General features: G+C 33.9%; 2 protein-coding genes across 2 annotated transcripts; both read left to right on the plus strand.

Annotated features, from left to right (window-relative positions):
• The first annotated feature begins 4,246 nt into the window (after positions 1–4,246).
• Positions 4,247–9,293, plus strand: LOC130741404 (sugar transport protein 13-like). Its single transcript, XM_057594296.1, has 5 exons — positions 4,247–4,538; positions 5,183–5,508; positions 6,760–6,884; positions 7,838–8,129; positions 8,422–9,293. The coding sequence occupies exons 1-5, from the start codon at positions 4,409–4,411 to the stop codon at positions 9,121–9,123; spliced, it is 1,575 nt and encodes a 524-aa protein (XP_057450279.1). The 5' UTR covers positions 4,247–4,408; the 3' UTR covers positions 9,124–9,293.
• A 5,665-nt stretch (positions 9,294–14,958) lies between these two features.
• On the plus strand, positions 14,959–15,554 carry LOC130736029 (uncharacterized). Its single transcript, XM_057587889.1, has one exon. It carries the CDS (start codon positions 15,036–15,038, stop codon positions 15,435–15,437), a length of 402 nt encoding a protein of 133 aa, XP_057443872.1. The 5' UTR covers positions 14,959–15,035; the 3' UTR covers positions 15,438–15,554.
• The last annotated feature ends 3,013 nt before the right edge of the window (positions 15,555–18,567 follow it).

Raw genomic sequence — 18,567 nt, forward strand, 5'->3', positions numbered from 1 at the left:
AGGGACTAAATTAAGAAGAAGAAAGAGTAAGGTAGCAGTTATAACCGCAGCTAATGTGTAGGTAGCGATTAAAAAAAAAAAGAGTAAGGTAGCGGTTCTTAAAAAAATATTTCCGTATTTGCGTAGCGGTTATAACCGCTGCTAATGTGTAGGTAGCAAATGAAAAAAAAAAGGAGTAAGGTAGCGGTTCCGGAAAAACAAATTCCACACTTGCGCAGCGGTTATAACCGCTGCTAGTGTATAGAGATGGGAACCGGTTCACGGAACCGCTACCTTAATTTTAATTGCGTAGCGGTTCAGAACCGCTACCCAATTTTAGCAACGCTGAGTTTAGCACCACCCCCTTAACCGCTACCCAACGTTGAACTTAACCGCTACCCAAGCCCTTTTTTGTGGTAGTGTACGGAGACGGGCATTTAAGTTGCTACCCACACGAGTATGGGGACGGGTACGTGCAATTTTTTAAAACGCGGGTATGGGGATGGGTACTGTAGTACCCTACCCAGACCCTACCCATTGTCATCCCTATATGCATGACAGAGACTTCGATACAGCTAGAGTCGTGATAGCTAAACAATGTTGTTTAACTTTTTCGTAATGGAAAATGTACCTCAATGTTCAAATGAGTATGAAAGCATTGAGGAAGAAATTCAAAGTTACAGAATAATGCTTAGCAAATGAACGTTTAAATTAGACATGTATTTATAGGCACAATGAGAAATATACTCTATGTGATAAGTATTGGTGAAATGAAGTCTTTATGTATGTATGACTTTCGAGATGATTGTTGCATGTAGACAACCTTGCAATTGTCTTATAAGCGTGCAAACTTAAATCCGTTTGGCTGACGGTTGAACGAGAGGAACTCATTTCAGTTGGCCAACATAGTTGTAGAACTTTAGACTACCATGGACTATATTGGTCATAGTAGGGCCTTTTTAGCCGATAGGAACATAAGTTCCCAGCTTAAAATGTATAATGCAATGCAATGTTTTAATTAGCTCACTTATAAAATGTTCAAGATGCAATATAAACATGCCAAGATAAAGCTCCTCTTTAAAGTGCTAATTCAAAAACATTTACTTTTCTGAATTTTGAACCATGCATCTTTTGGCCTATATAAAACTTAATATAAAACTTATTAGATCTTACTTGACATCATTCGGTTAATTTTAGCATTTTGAAACTTGAAACATCATGATTAATGGACAATTACTGTCTATAGGCAACCTTCCAATTGTCTTATGTGTGCCGACTTAAATACACTCAATTGATTTGGTGGATAAGATGAACATGTTTTTTGCCGTTTTGGCAGCCCACATGGTGTCACTTAGTAGAGGAACTTTCTGGCCACCTTATAGCTATTTGGGTCGACCATAACAATAATGAAATATTTACAAAACTATTATTAGATTAAATTAAATAATCTGAAAAATATTATTTTGAAGTTATCATCGGGCATTTGATTGCCTTACATAAAACATATGCCTGTGCTGCATCATGGAATTAACATAAATGTTGTTGAGCATATAAGGATTGTTTTGGGTGTTTTCTTAATCACTTCACAAAGTTTTAGAATTGGAAAAAAATGATTTTCAAAAATAAAAAATCAAATTGGCTCAGCTACTTGTTTGATGTTTCAACTAAATGTACATCAGGAAATGCTGTGGTGGCCACTTGTTTTCAGACTCCGCGTCCAAAAAACAAAACCACTTATTTTGTGGTGTGACTTTCTTTATTTGCGGTCGTCTGAAGTTAATTAAACGAAGCAACAACTTGGTTTGGAAAAATCAGTTGAAGACGATTGAGAATCATTAGAGGCTAGAGCTTTTGCTAGGTAGCAGAAAAACAGAAAAATACAAACCAATTGTCAATTTTGTTCTGACTTCGCACTTGATCTGGAAAATGGCTAATTTGTATGTTTTTTTTTTATAAACAATAAGAATTATATTGAATGGAAGTACAAGGGGTACTTCAACCCAATACATGAAAAGAGAAGAAGAGATGAACATACTAAAGATTAAGATCAAGAGTAGTATTTATTTTTTCTAGCTTCTAGTTTACCCTACCGTCAAACCAAATCACTCTTTATAATTTCTCTAGATTTTTATATATGCCTGCAAGTTGGTTGCAATCAGTGAGTGACCAGTTTTGGCTTGAACAAATTTTTTTTTTTTTTAATTTCAACTGCGCGTTTAAGGACTACAATTTGTACCTCCATCCTGATGAAACAAATTAAACAACTATTATTAGCAAAAAAATATTAAAATTAAACAACTATGGGCTTATGGCAATGCACATTTTCTTCCAATTAATTTCGAAGGTACTTGAGGCTTTAATCCATATATCGAATTTGAGGATTTTTTTATGCAATCTAATTTGAGGATTTAGTCCCAAAACATCCTTAGATCCGAATCTATTTTTTTTAATATTAAATTGCTCTCGTATTTTTTATTGTGGTGAAGATTAAGTATTTTCTCAAAAGTTCACTTTGAACTCTCATCTTAAAGATTCAAACAGTTAAGTTTAACCACCGTGACCTATACTCATTGAGTTTAAAGCGTTCGGAAGTCCACTAATTTTGAGCATAAATCAATGATGGTTGATTTTGAATCGGCTTAGACATTACAAATTACAAACTTCCATTAAATAAAGTTTTAGTCCTTGATTTATACACTTAAATCTAAAATGATCTATGAATTTTTTTTTATAGCCTTTAGTACTTGATTTTTTTTTTAAATAAGCATCTGTGATGTCATAATGCTTACGTGGTAATTTTTTATTGAATCAGCGATTGAATCCTTTATATAATGGACAACATCCAAAAAAATATTTAAACAAAAAGATAATATCAATCGTTGAATGATAACTTCAGTGATAAGAACTGAGTGACGGTTGGAAATGAGAAGGTCGATCAATTCCTAAAGAGTGTTATTTATTTTTTTAATATAGAAAAAATAGAAAAGGGAACAAACTCAAATTACTTATCTCTTAACTATACTTTGAGCTAGTTTGGTTAACATGATTTTTTTGAAAGTAGTTTGGTTAACAGGATAATCACACGTTTAAAAGTTCTAGTGTTTATAAGTCACATGATGATATAATAATGAAATCTTAACACTTCACTTATCAAGTGTAAAACTTATGATAAGGAGAGGTTGATGATAAATTTAACATGGAAACATTAATTAAATTAAATTTATGTTATTTTCATTCCTGAACTTTAGATATGGAAAAAGATTTGTTAGGGGAGAATTATTAAAAAATAAATATTTAGCTATCATTTACTTTATAAATCTTGATAAAAGTCAAAAATTGAAATTGAGAGTTCTATTCTTTTTTGAACGTGAGAGTTCTATTCAAATATGACAATTGGTGTGATGTCATGCTACGAACCTAACTTCACAGCGTACTTTTTGATGTAAAGATTCCGTATTAGTTCTTTTAATAATCAGATAAATAAATATCATCAAAAAATTAATCAGATAAATACCTAATATATTATGTTCAAAGCGATAGAAATTTAATCCACACCGAGATTTATTTAGTTTTTTTTTTAAATTGAGATTTATTTAGTTTTTTTTTTTGAACTCGAGATTTATTTAGTTAAACAAAAGAAAAATTGTGCCATTCACAAATGTTACTAAAATTAGATTAATCAGATATTAATCTATCTATTGTATAATGTACAAAGAATAAATAAATATATATATATAATCAAATTTCCACCACTATGCATCTTATAAATATACTAGATATTAATAAATAGATTAATGCTGTAAAAAAAAATGAATAGATTAATTTATTTTAATCTGATTTGGAGATTATTAAAGATTATTTGGTGGAAACAAATTCAATTTTTGTTATGTTATCCCCTATTTTTGAATGTGAGATAAGTTATATTGTTGGTATAATTAATATACTCTTCTTATCCAGTAAAAAAAAAAAAAAAAAAACTTATCTGTAAATAGGAATATCTTAGTTAATGTTGATTATGGTCAAGATTAAGATATAACTGATATTTTTTTTTTGGAAATAAGATAAAAAAGAAAGAAAGAAATAAGATATAACTATCTGACATTCAAAAAATATAGTAAATTGTATTATCTTAATTTTGATTGTGCTGACTCCGCGGCCGTCAAAAGAGAAAAAAAGAAGAAGTTAAAGTCCACGTGGAAGCATCAGAATGGTGACCCTCTTTATCCAAAAAAAACTTTATAAATAGGGGCTTATTCACTCCCAAGTCTACATTGCAACTTCATCTACTTCTACTTTTCTACTTTCTCTCTCTCTCTCTCTGGCTTTCACTCTCTCTTGTTCCTTCTCATATTTTCATTCATTCATTCCTCCCAATCTTCCGATTCAGCAATTCGCATAACATTCGATTGGTACTTGCTAGATCGCATCCATGGCAGGCGGAGGTTTCGCCACCAGTGGTGGCGGCGATTTTGAGGCAAAGATCACTCCCATCGTCATTATTTCCTGTATACTGGCGGCCACCGGTGGTCTCATGTTTGGTTACGACGTCGGCGTTTCAGGTAACCTCTCTCTCTCTCTCTCTCTCTCTCACTCTCTGTTTCCTTCATTATTGTTTGCTCGTTCGTCAACCTCAACCCTGCACATGTTAATCAATTTCTCTTTGCATAAATCAAATAGAAAACGCTCCTTTCAACGCTTTTACGACACTTTCTGTGTTAATTGATTTTTTTTATTTGATGGTTGAGTGGCCCTTGTTTGGCTGTTTTGGCTAATCGATTTTGAGCACGAAAAGTGAAATTAACATGGTAGTAGCTGTCAAGAACCAATTATTATGGGATAATCTTAGGTGGATATATAATGGAACTTTGTTTTTGTTTAATTTTTGTACCCAAAAAAACGGTTCGCTCGTTTGTTATTTGTTCGATAAGGATCACAACGATGCATGACTCATATCTTACGGGAATTAATCCAAACTATGCATGTGATGTGAGTCCCCATCCTAAAATCACCGTCAACCACTTCTTTATTAAGTAATCAACCTCAAAGGGGTATTTTCAACATTTCACTAGTGGCTAGCATTCATCAATAGTTTGTTATATGTATGATGAGATATTAGGATCACACTTAATTAAAAAAAACTAATTAATTATAATTATTAATTAATACAAGCTTATATTGATGTAATGTTTCTTGTGTGTGTCAGGTGGTGTTACGTCCATGCCACACTTTCTGCATAAGTTCTTTCCAGATGTATACAAAAAGACAGTGTTAGAGAAAGAACTGGACAGTAATTACTGTAAATATGATAATCAAGGGCTGCAACTGTTCACATCGTCCTTGTATCTGGCTGGTTTGGTTTCTACTTTCTTCGCCTCATACACAACTCGTACATTGGGGAGAAGGATGACCATGTTGATTGCTGGCGTCTTCTTTATTGCTGGGGTTGTCTTCAATGTTACTGCTCAGAATCTTGCCATGCTCATTGTTGGCAGGATTTTACTTGGTTGTGGTGTTGGTTTTGCCAATCAGGTAACTATTTTTTCTTTTCACGTTATATTATTAATATTTTTTTTTAATATAAGTAGTTATATTGGAGTAAAATTACAATTTTGAATTCAGTTCCATTTAGAAAAAAGTTTGAAAGGTACACTTTTGTTTGGTTAAGAAAAGTTAATGTGACATGTGCTTAGATATTTTTCAATTAGTTACAATTATATATTGGAGTGAACCAAACTTAATTATTGAATGCTTATTGTGTCTGTTTTTGCTTGTGTGCCAAATAACAATACTCTTGTTAAATAAAAGTATTTGCATATGTACATATCTTTCATTGATTAGTGAATTGTTTTTTTTTTTACATCAAAAGTGAATATTATTAATAATAAATGAGCCATCAAAAGTGAATTGTTTATATTTGTTCAACAAACTCAAGGATTTAATAATTTGCTCATTTAGACCAAAGTTTTTTTTTTAATACGAAGGTTCAAACAAGATGTTCAGGGAATCTCAAACTACTCTTTATCAATGTGATTACAATTTTGAAGTACCATTTGTCTTTTTTTTATATCTCGAAACTTATTCTGTAAAGATTCTGGTATCTTTTTCGTCTGAATTATGCCATTTTTTTACTTGATGTGTATTGCGTATCTCTATAACATGGCCCCACGCATGGATATTTAGAAAGTATTTGATATATAAAAATCTTAAAAGCATTATCGAGTTGATGAATGCCCCACCATAATATTGTGGATTGTCAAAGCTGCAATGAGAAACAAGATTATAGTTTGAACCTAGGCTTTTATGTGACACTTGTCCACAATTTTTCCTAGTCACTCTCAAAGTCACAATCACTCCCAAAGTCACAATCACCCGTTACCCCAACTATTATTTTCATTTGACGTTTATTACACATGAATGTGATAGGCACTTTTTTATTATACATACATATATATATATATATATTATTTATGTTGAAATGAGTTTCCACATTTGAGTTGAAAAGTCTTTTAGCTAGGTTCTGCAGCCTAATATGTTTGTAGTTTACAAATTGTATTTTTCTGCCATTTTTTTAGTCATTACTTGGACTTTAATTGTGATTCATCACTTATAGAAGCAATACAACTAATCTGCTTGTGGTCCAGATCAATTATAATACTAATGTAATTAGAAGTAAACTCTGATTGAGAAATAATGGTACCAAAAGCAAATTAACATTACTGGTAGCATTTGCATTAATTGGTAATCTCACTCACTTCACTTTGTTATTCAATTTGATGACAGGCGGTGCCGTTGTTCCTCTCTGAAATCGCACCTTCAAGAATTCGTGGAGCATTGAATATTCTGTTCCAGCTCAATATCACCATTGGAATTCTCTTCGCCAATCTCATCAACTATGGCACCAACAAGTAAGTAATTAACTTGTGTGTTATCACTGCTTACTTGTATTTAATTGAGTAGTACTTCATGGAAAATGAAAGTGAATCACATGATGTGTTAGGAAAGAACAAAATCAAAGTCACAAATTTTCTCTGTGCTGACAACAACATGCTCAGTTTTTCATTACCAGTAGTAATTAACAAATCAAATTAAAGCATAGTATGGTGGTAACGGTCAAAATTGTCATGTTGATGGGCCTAACGGATAGAGACTGTTGAATAGAAAATATCAGCCAGTTCTATGTATGACTTTTATTCCTTAGTAGTGTGTAATATAATCTCCAGCTAATCCGGTATACAGGGACAAGTGTCTTTTATTTTTGTTGAATGGGAAATAACGGGACAAGTGTCTAATTATTTATTGTAACCAATCTTTTTGTTGTTGTCAACATTGTTCAGCCACAGGTGTTAGTTTTGGACCAAAAAGTTAGTGAATACTCCAAAGAAATGTCGATTACAATCTTCTAAAAATTTTAACCACAAAGAATTGGACCCAAAAATAACCACTAATATCAGACATTGAATTTGTTTTTTGTGAAATATTAAAAGCAAGTATAGTAACTACTCCAACTAATATCAACTTGAACTACACTTCTCATGTAAATAATACTTATTCGTTTCGTTTTTTTATGTCATTTATTCTTTTTCTATTAAAAGAAACAAAACACACATTGTTTACATAATGGTGATAATAAAATTATGTGATGTTTCCTTTTCTTTATGGGTCTAATTGTGAGGTAGAATAAGAACATTATGTCTTAACAATTGCTACATTAGTTTGTCTTGGGATAGAATGATTACTAGCTAGTATGTAGTATCTTTTGACAAAATAATGGTGTACTATGAGTTTGTTGTGCTTTGTTTTTTTCTTTTTCTGATTCAGCATCATTGACTGTTATTGATGTTGTGTTCTGTGCTGACAGAATCAAAGGTGGATGGGGCTGGAGGCTATCTCTGGGTTTGGCCGGTATCCCTGCAGTTCTTCTTACCGTTGGGGCCTTGTTGGTGGTAGACACTCCCAACAGTCTCATTGAGCGCGGTCGGACCGAAGAAGGAAAAGCTGTGCTAAAGAAGATTCGAGGCACTGACAACGTTGAACCCGAGTTCTTGGAGCTTGTTGAGGCTAGTCGTGTTGCTAAAGAAGTTAAGGACCCGTTCAGGAACCTTCTCAAACGCAGAAATCGACCCCAAATCATCATCTCCATAGCCCTGCAGGTAAGAGCATGTTTACAAAAGAATTTCATAACATTACTCTACAAAACCGACTTTTTTTTTTTCTTGAAAGAATTCAAATATAAATCACATAATTCAACTCACTTTCACCTTTACTATACGCAATTTTAGTAGATCAATTCTGCTATTGCTAATACAAAGATACACCAAGTATTAAGCTACATACTTAAATTCTGCTACCAAAGACACACTAAGTGTTAAGTTATATACATACATAGCAGTTCTCTCCTTGCAAAGTTCAATTGCTGATTCATGTTTTGATGTTCAAAAACAGATCTTCCAACAATTCACAGGCATCAACGCGATCATGTTTTATGCACCAGTGCTGTTCAACACATTGGGATTCAAGAATGATGCTTCCCTCTACTCTGCTGTGATCACAGGGGCTGTTAATGTCATCTCCACAGTTGTCTCCATTTACTTTGTTGACAAACTTGGACGCCGTGTTCTCTTGCTGGAGGCTGGTGTGCAGATGTTCGTATCTCAAGTGGCGATAGCAATCATCCTGGGACTAAAAGTGACGGACCATTCTGATGATCTTTCAAAGGGTTTCGCGATTCTGGTGGTGGTTTTGGTCTGCACTTTTGTGTCCTCCTTTGCTTGGTCTTGGGGTCCTCTTGGGTGGTTGATTCCAAGTGAGACATTCCCTCTGGAGACTCGCTCGGCCGGGCAGAGTGTTACTGTCTGCGTCAACTTGCTCTTCACCTTCGTCATTGCGCAGGCCTTCCTCTCCATGCTGTGCCACTTCAAGTATGGCATTTTCTTGTTCTTCTCTGGCTGGGTCTTGATCATGTCTTTGTTTGTGTATTTCCTTGTGCCCGAGACGAAGAATGTGCCCATTGAAGAAATGACTGAGAGAGTGTGGAAGCAGCATTGGTTCTGGAAAAGGTATATGGAAGATGATTATGTTGCTAATGAGAAAGTTGCTAATGTCAATGGGACAACTAAAGGATTTGATCCTGTTTCCCAGTTGTAAATTGCTCTAGTTCCGGCAAAATACCAAATTAGTAGTATTTTTAGGTTCTAGATTATGCTGTGAAGGGTTTTAAAGTTAAGTAAGGTACTAGTTTTATGTCTCAACTTAATAATCAGCACATTATAAATTTTCCCATTTTTTAAGCCATATAAGATGGTATTTTCTTTTTCTTTTTTCTTGTTTTTGAATGCATATTCCGTACACATTGTTTATCTTTGGAAGAAATGATGTAGATTGATTTCCAACCCACACAAAGCCATAATATCTGCGAATGAAATCAATGAATGAATATACACCTTTGATTTTGAAGTATAATACTTGCATTGTCATAGTTCATTCACTTTCAATGATTACTTTTATTCCTGCTAGCAACAATGCATAAATCTTGAGCTATTATTCTCATTCAATAGCTTCTGAGTATCAGTAAAAATAAAATGAATCCAATATCAATGTCTCCATATCTAAAATTCTAAATATATACAGAAATAATTATGTAGTGCTATGATTGGTGGCGATAACAACCTTGCTGAGAAGAATAACCACCATCACCGGAAATAGACTTTCTTATGCTTTCACTAATCAACTGCTTTGCTGACTCAATTTGCTCTGGAGCCCCAACAATTTTCAATGTCATTCCTGTTGGCATGCCATGAATAAGGGATCTAAAGGTATCCCCTGAATTCTTGCTCCACTCAAGTCTTGCATATATTTGTTAGTCTCTCCTCTGTCTCCAATGATAAGGCCAACCATGCTATTTGGGATATTAGTTGGGAATAAATGAGTAGCATGTTCAGCAAGAACTTGGTTGATGAGTTCCTCAGCAGAGGCAACAGCCTGAGGAGTAGTGCCCTTAAGCTCAACCAATTTATTAGGGGCATTGAGGTCTGCATACTTAAATTCGATTTTGGCCCCAGACTGTGACTCAAGTTGCTTGATGGTTTTCCCACCTTTACCAATAATCACACGTCCCCTGCTTTTGGGTATATATAATTTCTTCCTCCTGCCTCCATTATAAGTAGCCACAGGTAGGGGTGACAATATGGGTTGGCGGGCTGGGCTTGGCCCAACCCGTCACTAACCCGCTAAAATACGGGTTGGGTTGGGCTGATCCACTTTTGACATTTGGGTTCAAGTCTCAACCCAACCCATATTTTGGCGGGATGACGGGTTAACCCACGTAGAAAATGTAGTGAAATAAAAAAAAAATATGCAGTGAGGAATTTTAAGAAATATTTCTCTCTTACAATGTTGGTACATGAAAAAAATTAAAATTATACTTGTTCTTTATATTTAAAGGTTATGAGTTCAACTAGAAAGTTTCACCAATAACAATACAAAAAAAATTTATCATGCATTGTTATTAAAAGTTGTACTTGTAACCTAAGTAGCAACTATCAAGTGTAAGTGTCAACAATTTTCACCAAATCATTGGTAAATGTCATTTTTTCTTTGACAAACACTCACTTAATATTACTTAACCTTAATAGATGTGTTTTACAATCATCAACAAGAGTTTACTTCAGCCAATAATAGTCAACCAACAATTATAAACGATAATGTTGAGCAGTCATAAAGGTTTTAGATAAAACATAACCTACAAACAAGAGTCACTGCTTATATAGGTGAATCCATGGAAAGTCATCATTGACTAGATTTCAAAATAGTAAAAAAAAAATATAGTTTAGGTATGTCGTAATATATGCGTCTTACAATAATCTACTTAAAAAATAAAAATAGAAAAAAAAATTAAAATTTTTCTAAAATAAAAAGTGAAAAATGGGTTGGCGGGCTCACCTAACCCAACCCGTCATTAACCCGCAAAAATACGGGTTGAGTTGGGCTGACCCGCTTTTAAATTTGGGTTCAAATTCCAACCCAACCCGTCAAAAAAGGTGGGTCAAACGGGCTGACCCAGCGGGCCAAGCCCATTTTGCCACCCCTAGCCACAGGTATAACATGAGTGGCGGATGGTAAGAGGAAAGGACCACCGCTAAGAGACGATAAGCCACTTCTTCAGCATTCTGGTTGTAGACCCACTGAGTGACACACACAGACAACACTTACTCGGATTACATTTGATTACTTTACAGTTTACACCCAAGGCAAATTAGTTTATTTTATTTAATTAGCATTCATATGGTAAAAAACAAATTAATTTTGAAGATAAAATATTAAAAAACTGGACATCAGATTGGAAATGGTCAAATTATGACCATGAAAATATGGGTAAAAAAAGCAAAATTATTGAAAATAGTAAAATGATAGATTGGTCATGCGCTAGTCCCCCTGCTTTCTTTCTTTTGTTGTTTCGCTTTTGTTAATTTTTAGATATACCAAAAAAGTAAAATGATGACCATTAAATGGAATTTTTTTTAAAAGCACTTATTCATAAAAGGTATATTCGATTGAAAAAGAGTAAAACAATAAAGCTAGCAATTAAATTGAATTACCTCTCGACGCAGTAAAAGTTGATATCTGGTTTTTTTTTTATAAGGCAAGGAATATATTGAAATGAAGTACAAGGGTTACAAAGGAGAGGAAGAAAGAAAGAAGAAAAGAAAACCGAGTAAAATACAAGTGACAAACCTTCTTGAAAGCAAGATAGCACAAAATAATGTCTCATTAAAACCTTAATACGAAAACCCCCTTGAAAAAAATCTAATGAAGGAAAAAGAGTACATATTTTGTGCCATCAAGACGAAACTTCCAAAAAGAACCCCCAGAAAATACACACTGATACATAACAGACATATTAAAACCATAGAATAATCTATCTCAATGACCCCGGTATCCAGCAGGAAGTTTCCAAGAATCATGTGCAGACCAGGAATATGTGTCAACCCACAAGCCAAATTCCATGATGATGATCCGGTGAAGAATACATTACACATGCTCCAATGATCATAAGAATAACACCCCTGACAGATATAATACACCACCACCAAACTGTGCCACCCAAACGCAGGCTGCCATTAAATTGCATTAGCCATTCCAAACCAGTAGCCTTCACGTTACCACTAGTCAATCGTAAGTAGCCTGTAGTATCCTTCCTTCTCATCCTCAAAGTGATATAATACACATGCTCGGATTCTGTTGTCATTCAAATCAAGAATAGTTGAACCCGTCAACTTTTTCTCTCAACCACTTCCACAATAGAAACAGGGATCATCGAAAACAGGGGCATTGATGGATTAGCAGTATTCTCAATAGAAACAGAATCAAGAAATCACCACAACAATCAATACCTAGTTATGAACAAAATGTATATATCCATCAGAATCATACATGTAGTATCTTCTTTCTTTCTACTTTATGAATTTAAATAAGGAAATAAAACTATGTAGTAGTAGTAGTAAAAAAGAAACAAAAAGTTGAAGAATTAATGTGGCATTTTAATGTCATTTCTGGAAGAAATGAAAAGTAGTGAGGTTGAGGAAGATGGAGGTTAATTACATACCTCATTGTGATACAGTACCAATGCGATAACAGAAGATGGAGATGGCAACGATGATGATTACACATGAAATGGTGACAAATGTCGCCTCTGTGATTGTTGCCTCAAGATTCCCGCCTCCACCACCGTTTGCGAAATCTCCACTTGCGAATGAATGGGTGTGTTGTGGTACACGAATTAGAATATATAGAATAATACGCAGGATGAATGAATTTCAGCAGAGCGGGATATCAACGTTTATATAATATGTGGCTTTATGCAATTCCATACATGCCACATCGTCATCATAATGTCAATATTTATGTACCCGTGCATTTAACATATTTTTTTATCACATTTCTTGGAAAAGGAAAAAAAAACTAAAATAGGAATAGGTCATAGTACTATCATATATTGTTTTTTCTTTTTACTTATATATTTTTTTATAAGCTTCTTTTTACTTATATATTATCTTATGCATTCTCTAATGAAAATTACATTATTAAACAGTTAAAATATTTAATATATTTTAGGCAAAAAATTTCATTGACTCAAGTCAATACTATAAGAATAAGAAGGTGTTGATTTACTGTCGACCACAACAAGTGAGCTAAATTTGATTGATTTGTGTCGATCTAGCTAGCGTAAAGAACTAAAATGTAGAACCTGTTTAAACTTTGAAACAGGCAAAGCGACGCCATTTTGTGTCGGTAAAATGATCATTAACATCGGTTAAGGCAAACATTAGGTTCCCCGACCAAATAAATTAGATTCAACCTTCGGATGCGTAGCGGCGGCCTTGCAGCGACACTACTTGGCCGACTCAAACCTATGAGTGTACGGTTCCATTGCACGGGGAACGAGGCCTGTTAGCTTTGACCAACTTTAATGTGGTATCGTATGCCAAGCAACACGCCTTTACGCTTGGGATCGACCTTCTCTGCCCCACCTCCATTATAAGCCTCGTTCTCCCTTATCTCTCAAACCCTTTCTTATAATCCCACTTCCTTCGCCACCCTACCCTCACGTACCCTCTTCCATCACTCTCCCCCTCGGCCCATTCGTCCTCCGACGCCTCCATCTCCTGACCCTCTTCACTTGTTGTTGGCCCCTCGACCACTGTCACCCTCTTTCATCACACTTCCTCGACCACCCTGTCCTCTACCTTCTTCTCAGTCCTCCTCCCTGTATTGTTGTCCACTTCATCCTCCACCGCCATAACCGTCTCCCTCAACCCCTCTGACTATTATTTTTTTATAGTATGACCGTTTTTTTAAAATGAATTGTTGTGAAATAATATAAGGCTTCTCACCTTAAGCAAAATAAAATATATAAAGATTCTTTATGTTTTAAATTGTTTCCCAAAGTAAATTCATAATCAATATTTATGATATTAATTTCTTTGAGGTTTATAAATCACATTAAGTGGTAGGGTTATCGTAACAAATTCTTCTTTATACGCACTGTTGAATAATTGAACCTGATTAAATTTAAGGAGTTTAACTATCTAGTCTATATTAGACGTTGTTGCTTAATATTCTTAAGTTATCTTGTATAAGAAAATTATTACAATCATAGAACCTATCTCTATTGTCCACGTAATGTTCAAATTGTATCCCCTCGATCATAAACATACGTTATGATTAGAACAAAAGGCCATCAATATAAGAAAATTAGAACAAAGATTAAGGAAATAAAGTATTTTTTTCGTTGCAATAAAGAATGCTTTTCTCTCTTTTTTTGTTCGGGGATGGAGGAAGGGGTAGATTTTCATCTTCCACAATAAGCCCAAATGCGGACAAATACGATGACCCAAAGTCTACCGGTCAAAGTCAAGTAAACCCTTTAGATAAGCAATAGTCCACTTTGATGATGCTGAATCTGCATCCACACGTTCTTAAAAAGTGTTTCGGAAAGTCAGGTTGCTTTGCTAGTGTTCTTAGGTTTTTATGGTGTGTATGATTTTCTTAATTTGTTGGGTTGCTTGGATCAGCTTAAGTGAGCATGCCTTAAGCTTAATTTGTTATCTGATTATGCATTGCAGAATCACGTTTTGGGTTTAAGTCTCACTGATGTAAGTGCCGTTAGACAATCCTTGAATGTTAATCCTTGCACAGTTGACAAAAAAAAAGTGTTAGCATAGTAACATTTTAAGCGTGTTACAAACTCCTAAAACCACATAATATATAGTAATTTTTTTACTAGCATTATATTCACATTAATTGATTAAAATTAAAATTCATGTATTCATTAAAAATATGAATTTAACTTAAATTTGGCAGGATATGAATTTCAATTTATCAATAAAAAAATATTAATTTTTTTTAAGTGAAGGGTTCACTAAAAATATGAAATTCACTTCTAATATAATTCACCCAGACACACATTTTCTAAGTGAGTGGAACTAGCAATTCTCCTATATATACACAAGTTATTTGCTGTGTGACATTTTTATTACACAGTAATTAGATTTCGCAACATGGCTAGGCTTCTTCTTGTCTCCCCAATTCACAATCTTCCATTCTCGTCCATTCCCATCACAACACTTTTCTTAGCCGTCCTTGCTGTCTTATGTATTTTATCTTTCACCACTTTTCTTTGCGGTTCCAGGAACATGAAGAAGCTTCACACAGAAACAGGGCAAAAGGAAAACAAGCACATGTCGAAGCTGAACAGCAACCTCAGCAGCAGGGCACTTTCCATGGTGAAGATGATATCTTGGAGGAAGGTGCAGGCAGAAGGAGAAGAAGAGGAAGGTGGTTATAATGACCAAGATGAAGAAGCCCTTTGGAGGAAGAACATCTTGATGGGAGAAAAGTGTCGCCCTTTGGACTTTTCTGGCAAAATTGTTTCTGATTCTCAGGAGAAAAATGCTTACTGAAATGCTTCTATCGAAACTTGTTTTCTACTTGTCCAGGTTTTGCAGAGTATATAATTTGCTATTGTAAGATGGTAATTAAGTGCTAGCAATATATAGTCACTTTTTCAACACTCTCAATTCATGTGGGTCTCATTAATTATATTAGAAGGTAATAAACTCTTTAAAAATTCAAGTTTAATTAGATTTATTGAAGATTAATTGCTGATACAAAAATGGTCTCAAATAAAGGATATGGATTATGGAAGTCATTGAGATATTAATCAACCTCGATCTCTTTTCAGTTTTCTCGCCCCAGCCCTGCAGAAAATTGGAAGGCAGTTTCATTTTCGGTCACCAAATATAGTGTTTGGGTGATTTTAGTTTCCCTTTATTTTTTTGCTTAATTTTAGTTTCCTAGTTTTTTCAAATCAAACAAATTTCTAATACTTTATAGTGTTTGACTACTAAACAATAATTTTAATTAATTAATGACAAATGAGCAGGTTATGGCATCACGATTAACGCAGAGGCAATGTTTCAACCTTCCAAATTAGGCTTCTAAAAAAACCTCATTTACTCATTATTGTTTTCTCAAAATTGATGCAAAAAACAAAGAAAAAATAAGTAAGTAGTGTAAGCTCAGATGATTTTCTATTTTTCTTTCGGAGACAATCCTCACCCCATAATCATGTAATGTTAGAGCAAGGTTAAAAGTTACTTTATGGTGGTTAAAAGTTTAATGGTAATTTCGTCATGTTTTATGTTTCAAAAAAAAATCATAAATCTATTTTCATATAATTTATAATGTATCATCAATTATTACGAATTATTTTTTTATTAACAAACACTGTTAATTATTAGATGAAAAAGTTGATAGGGGACCAAAATTAGGAGACCAAACTTAAGGGATCAAATTCAAACAACCACTATAATAGAGAGACTCTGCAAAGAAATGTAGTTTCAATTAAAAAAATAGGGAGACCAAAATCAACTAAAGACCATATTTAATTGAAATGGAACGAATGAATATTGATACATTGTTTTCCTTCCCCTTCATTTACATTTCCCATCTAAACAACTTTCTAGTCCTTTTCTATCCTTCCATTTTCCTTCCTCGCAAAATACTTCAAAACAAACAAAGTTTTATGTGTCATAAATTGTTGAAATGACCTCGCCAGTAAAGGGAAATGGTCGGCTAAATGGGAGACTTGAATCTGCAGTGGCGGTGGCCCCTTGAGCCCAACAAATGGGTTTACTTGCAAGAAAACTCTTATTTCCATTTTTGTGTTCTGCTTGCTTTGGTTGAAATTAGGGGTGGACATGGGTTGGGTTGGATGAATTTATAGGCTAATCAGGATCCGAACCAATCAAAATTGTTTGGGTTGGGTTGAGTTGAATTTTTCATCTACGGATCCGAACCAACACAATCCGACGATCTTCGGGTTGGTTCGGATGGGTTGGTTGGATCACTATATTAAAATAATAATAAATTTGGAATGTTGAAAAAAATATTAAAACTTAAAAAAGAAAATAGAAAATATTGGTAAATACGTTATAGTACCAAATAGCATAAAAAAAACACAAAACGTTGTATTAAATAGCATGAAATAGTATTACATAAATGATATAGAGCCAAATACCATGAATAACAACTGCGGCAATGGAATCAAGTTAATCCATACGACAATGACATGACACTTGGAATTTAAATGTCTCCATTCTCCGACATGCCAAATAAAATTGAAACAAAAAGTAAAGAATGTGAAAAGTGAAACTATGAAATTAAATAAGAGTTTTAAAATTTACATGTATGTTAGGTAAAACTATTAAAAATATATATTAAATAATATATTATTATTGTTTGTTTGGATTTCGGGTTGGATTGTTATTAAAACCGAAATCCGATCCGAATTTGATTGGATCGTAATAAAATCCGTCCGATTGACCCATTTGCCAAATCCAACCCGCATTTTTGTCATTGGATTGGGTTGGATTGGGCGGGTTCATTGGATCTACCCGGCCCATGTGCACCCCTAGTTGAAATGTTGAATTTACCAAATTTGAAAATTAATTGACACTTATTTTTTTAAAGTTTTAAATTTAACCAATTTAATTTAAGTAAATGTACTTTTTTTTTAGTTCGGCATATTTTCTCGTTGCAGGTGCTCACATCAAACTGTAAATGATTGATCATGAAATATGTTTCATTCTTATGAGTAAGGATCGAAATCTCAACCTTATAATTAAGAGACAAGATGAACTAAACCAACACGTCACACTTTATGATTGGGTAAATGTATTTTACTCTTAGTTTTTACAAAAACAAATTAAAGCAATAAAATTAAAAGCAGGATCAAAACCTTCTGTACACAATCACACCAATTAAGTTATGGGAATTCATTTAAAATCACATTATATATAGTTGTGACACATAATTTAATTGGTGAGATACTAATATATTCATTAGTCTAAACCAAATTGAAACGCACATTCCATTCGATATAGAGAGCAATAATGATTCATAAACATTGATATAGTAAAAACACCTTCAAACACCCCTTTTTCCTGCTGATTTGGCCAAATAATACACTGAACTAACCACCTAAATACACATGACTAACCATAAAGCATTATGGTTAGTCATGTGTATTTAGGTGGTTAGTTCAGTGTATTATTTGGCCAAATCCCTAATTTATGAATTTCAACTTTATACGGTTCTGTGCTTTATGGTTAGTTATGTGTATTTAGGTGATTAGTTCAGTGTATTATTTGGCCAAATCCCTAATTTAGGAATTTCAACTTTACACGGTTATGTGCTTTATAGTTAGTCATGTGTATTTAGGTGGTTAGTTCAGTGTATTATTTGACCAAATCCGCAGGAAAAAGGGGTGTTTGAAGGTCTTCTTACTATATCAATTTCTATGAATCATTATTATTAGAGAGAGAGAGATATACATTAACATTAATTGAAGACTAGTCTAATATTGAAAAGAAAACTGTTAAAGTGATATTGTTGGGGGGTAGTAGTGGTGTTGTATTGAGCTATTGGCAATGGCAGATGGCAGCAGAGCAGAAGAAACAAAACATTTCCTTGTTGCATAATTGGTCAATACACTCACTGTGGTAAAAGAAAGTTTCTGATCTCCACCCT

The sequence above is a fragment of the Lotus japonicus genome, chromosome 2 (genome assembly GCF_012489685.1).
Source record: "Lotus japonicus ecotype B-129 chromosome 2, LjGifu_v1.2".
In the NCBI taxonomy this organism is placed as follows: domain Eukaryota; kingdom Viridiplantae; phylum Streptophyta; class Magnoliopsida; order Fabales; family Fabaceae; genus Lotus; species Lotus japonicus.

Excerpts from the sequence above, each read along its gene's own strand:
- LOC130741404 (XM_057594296.1), top strand. The coding sequence starts at position 4,409 with ATGGCAGGCGGAGGTTTCGCCACCAGTGGTGGCGGCGATTTTGAGGCA. Across the intron at positions 5,509-6,759 it reads GTGTTGGTTTTGCCAATCAG|GCGGTGCCGTTGTTCCTCTC; the intron begins GTAACTATTTTT and ends ATTTGATGACAG. Across the intron at positions 6,885-7,837 it reads ATCAACTATGGCACCAACAA|AATCAAAGGTGGATGGGGCT; the intron begins GTAAGTAATTAA and ends CTGTGCTGACAG.
- LOC130736029 (XM_057587889.1), top strand. The coding sequence starts at position 15,036 with ATGGCTAGGCTTCTTCTTGTCTCCCCAATTCACAATCTTCCATTCTCG.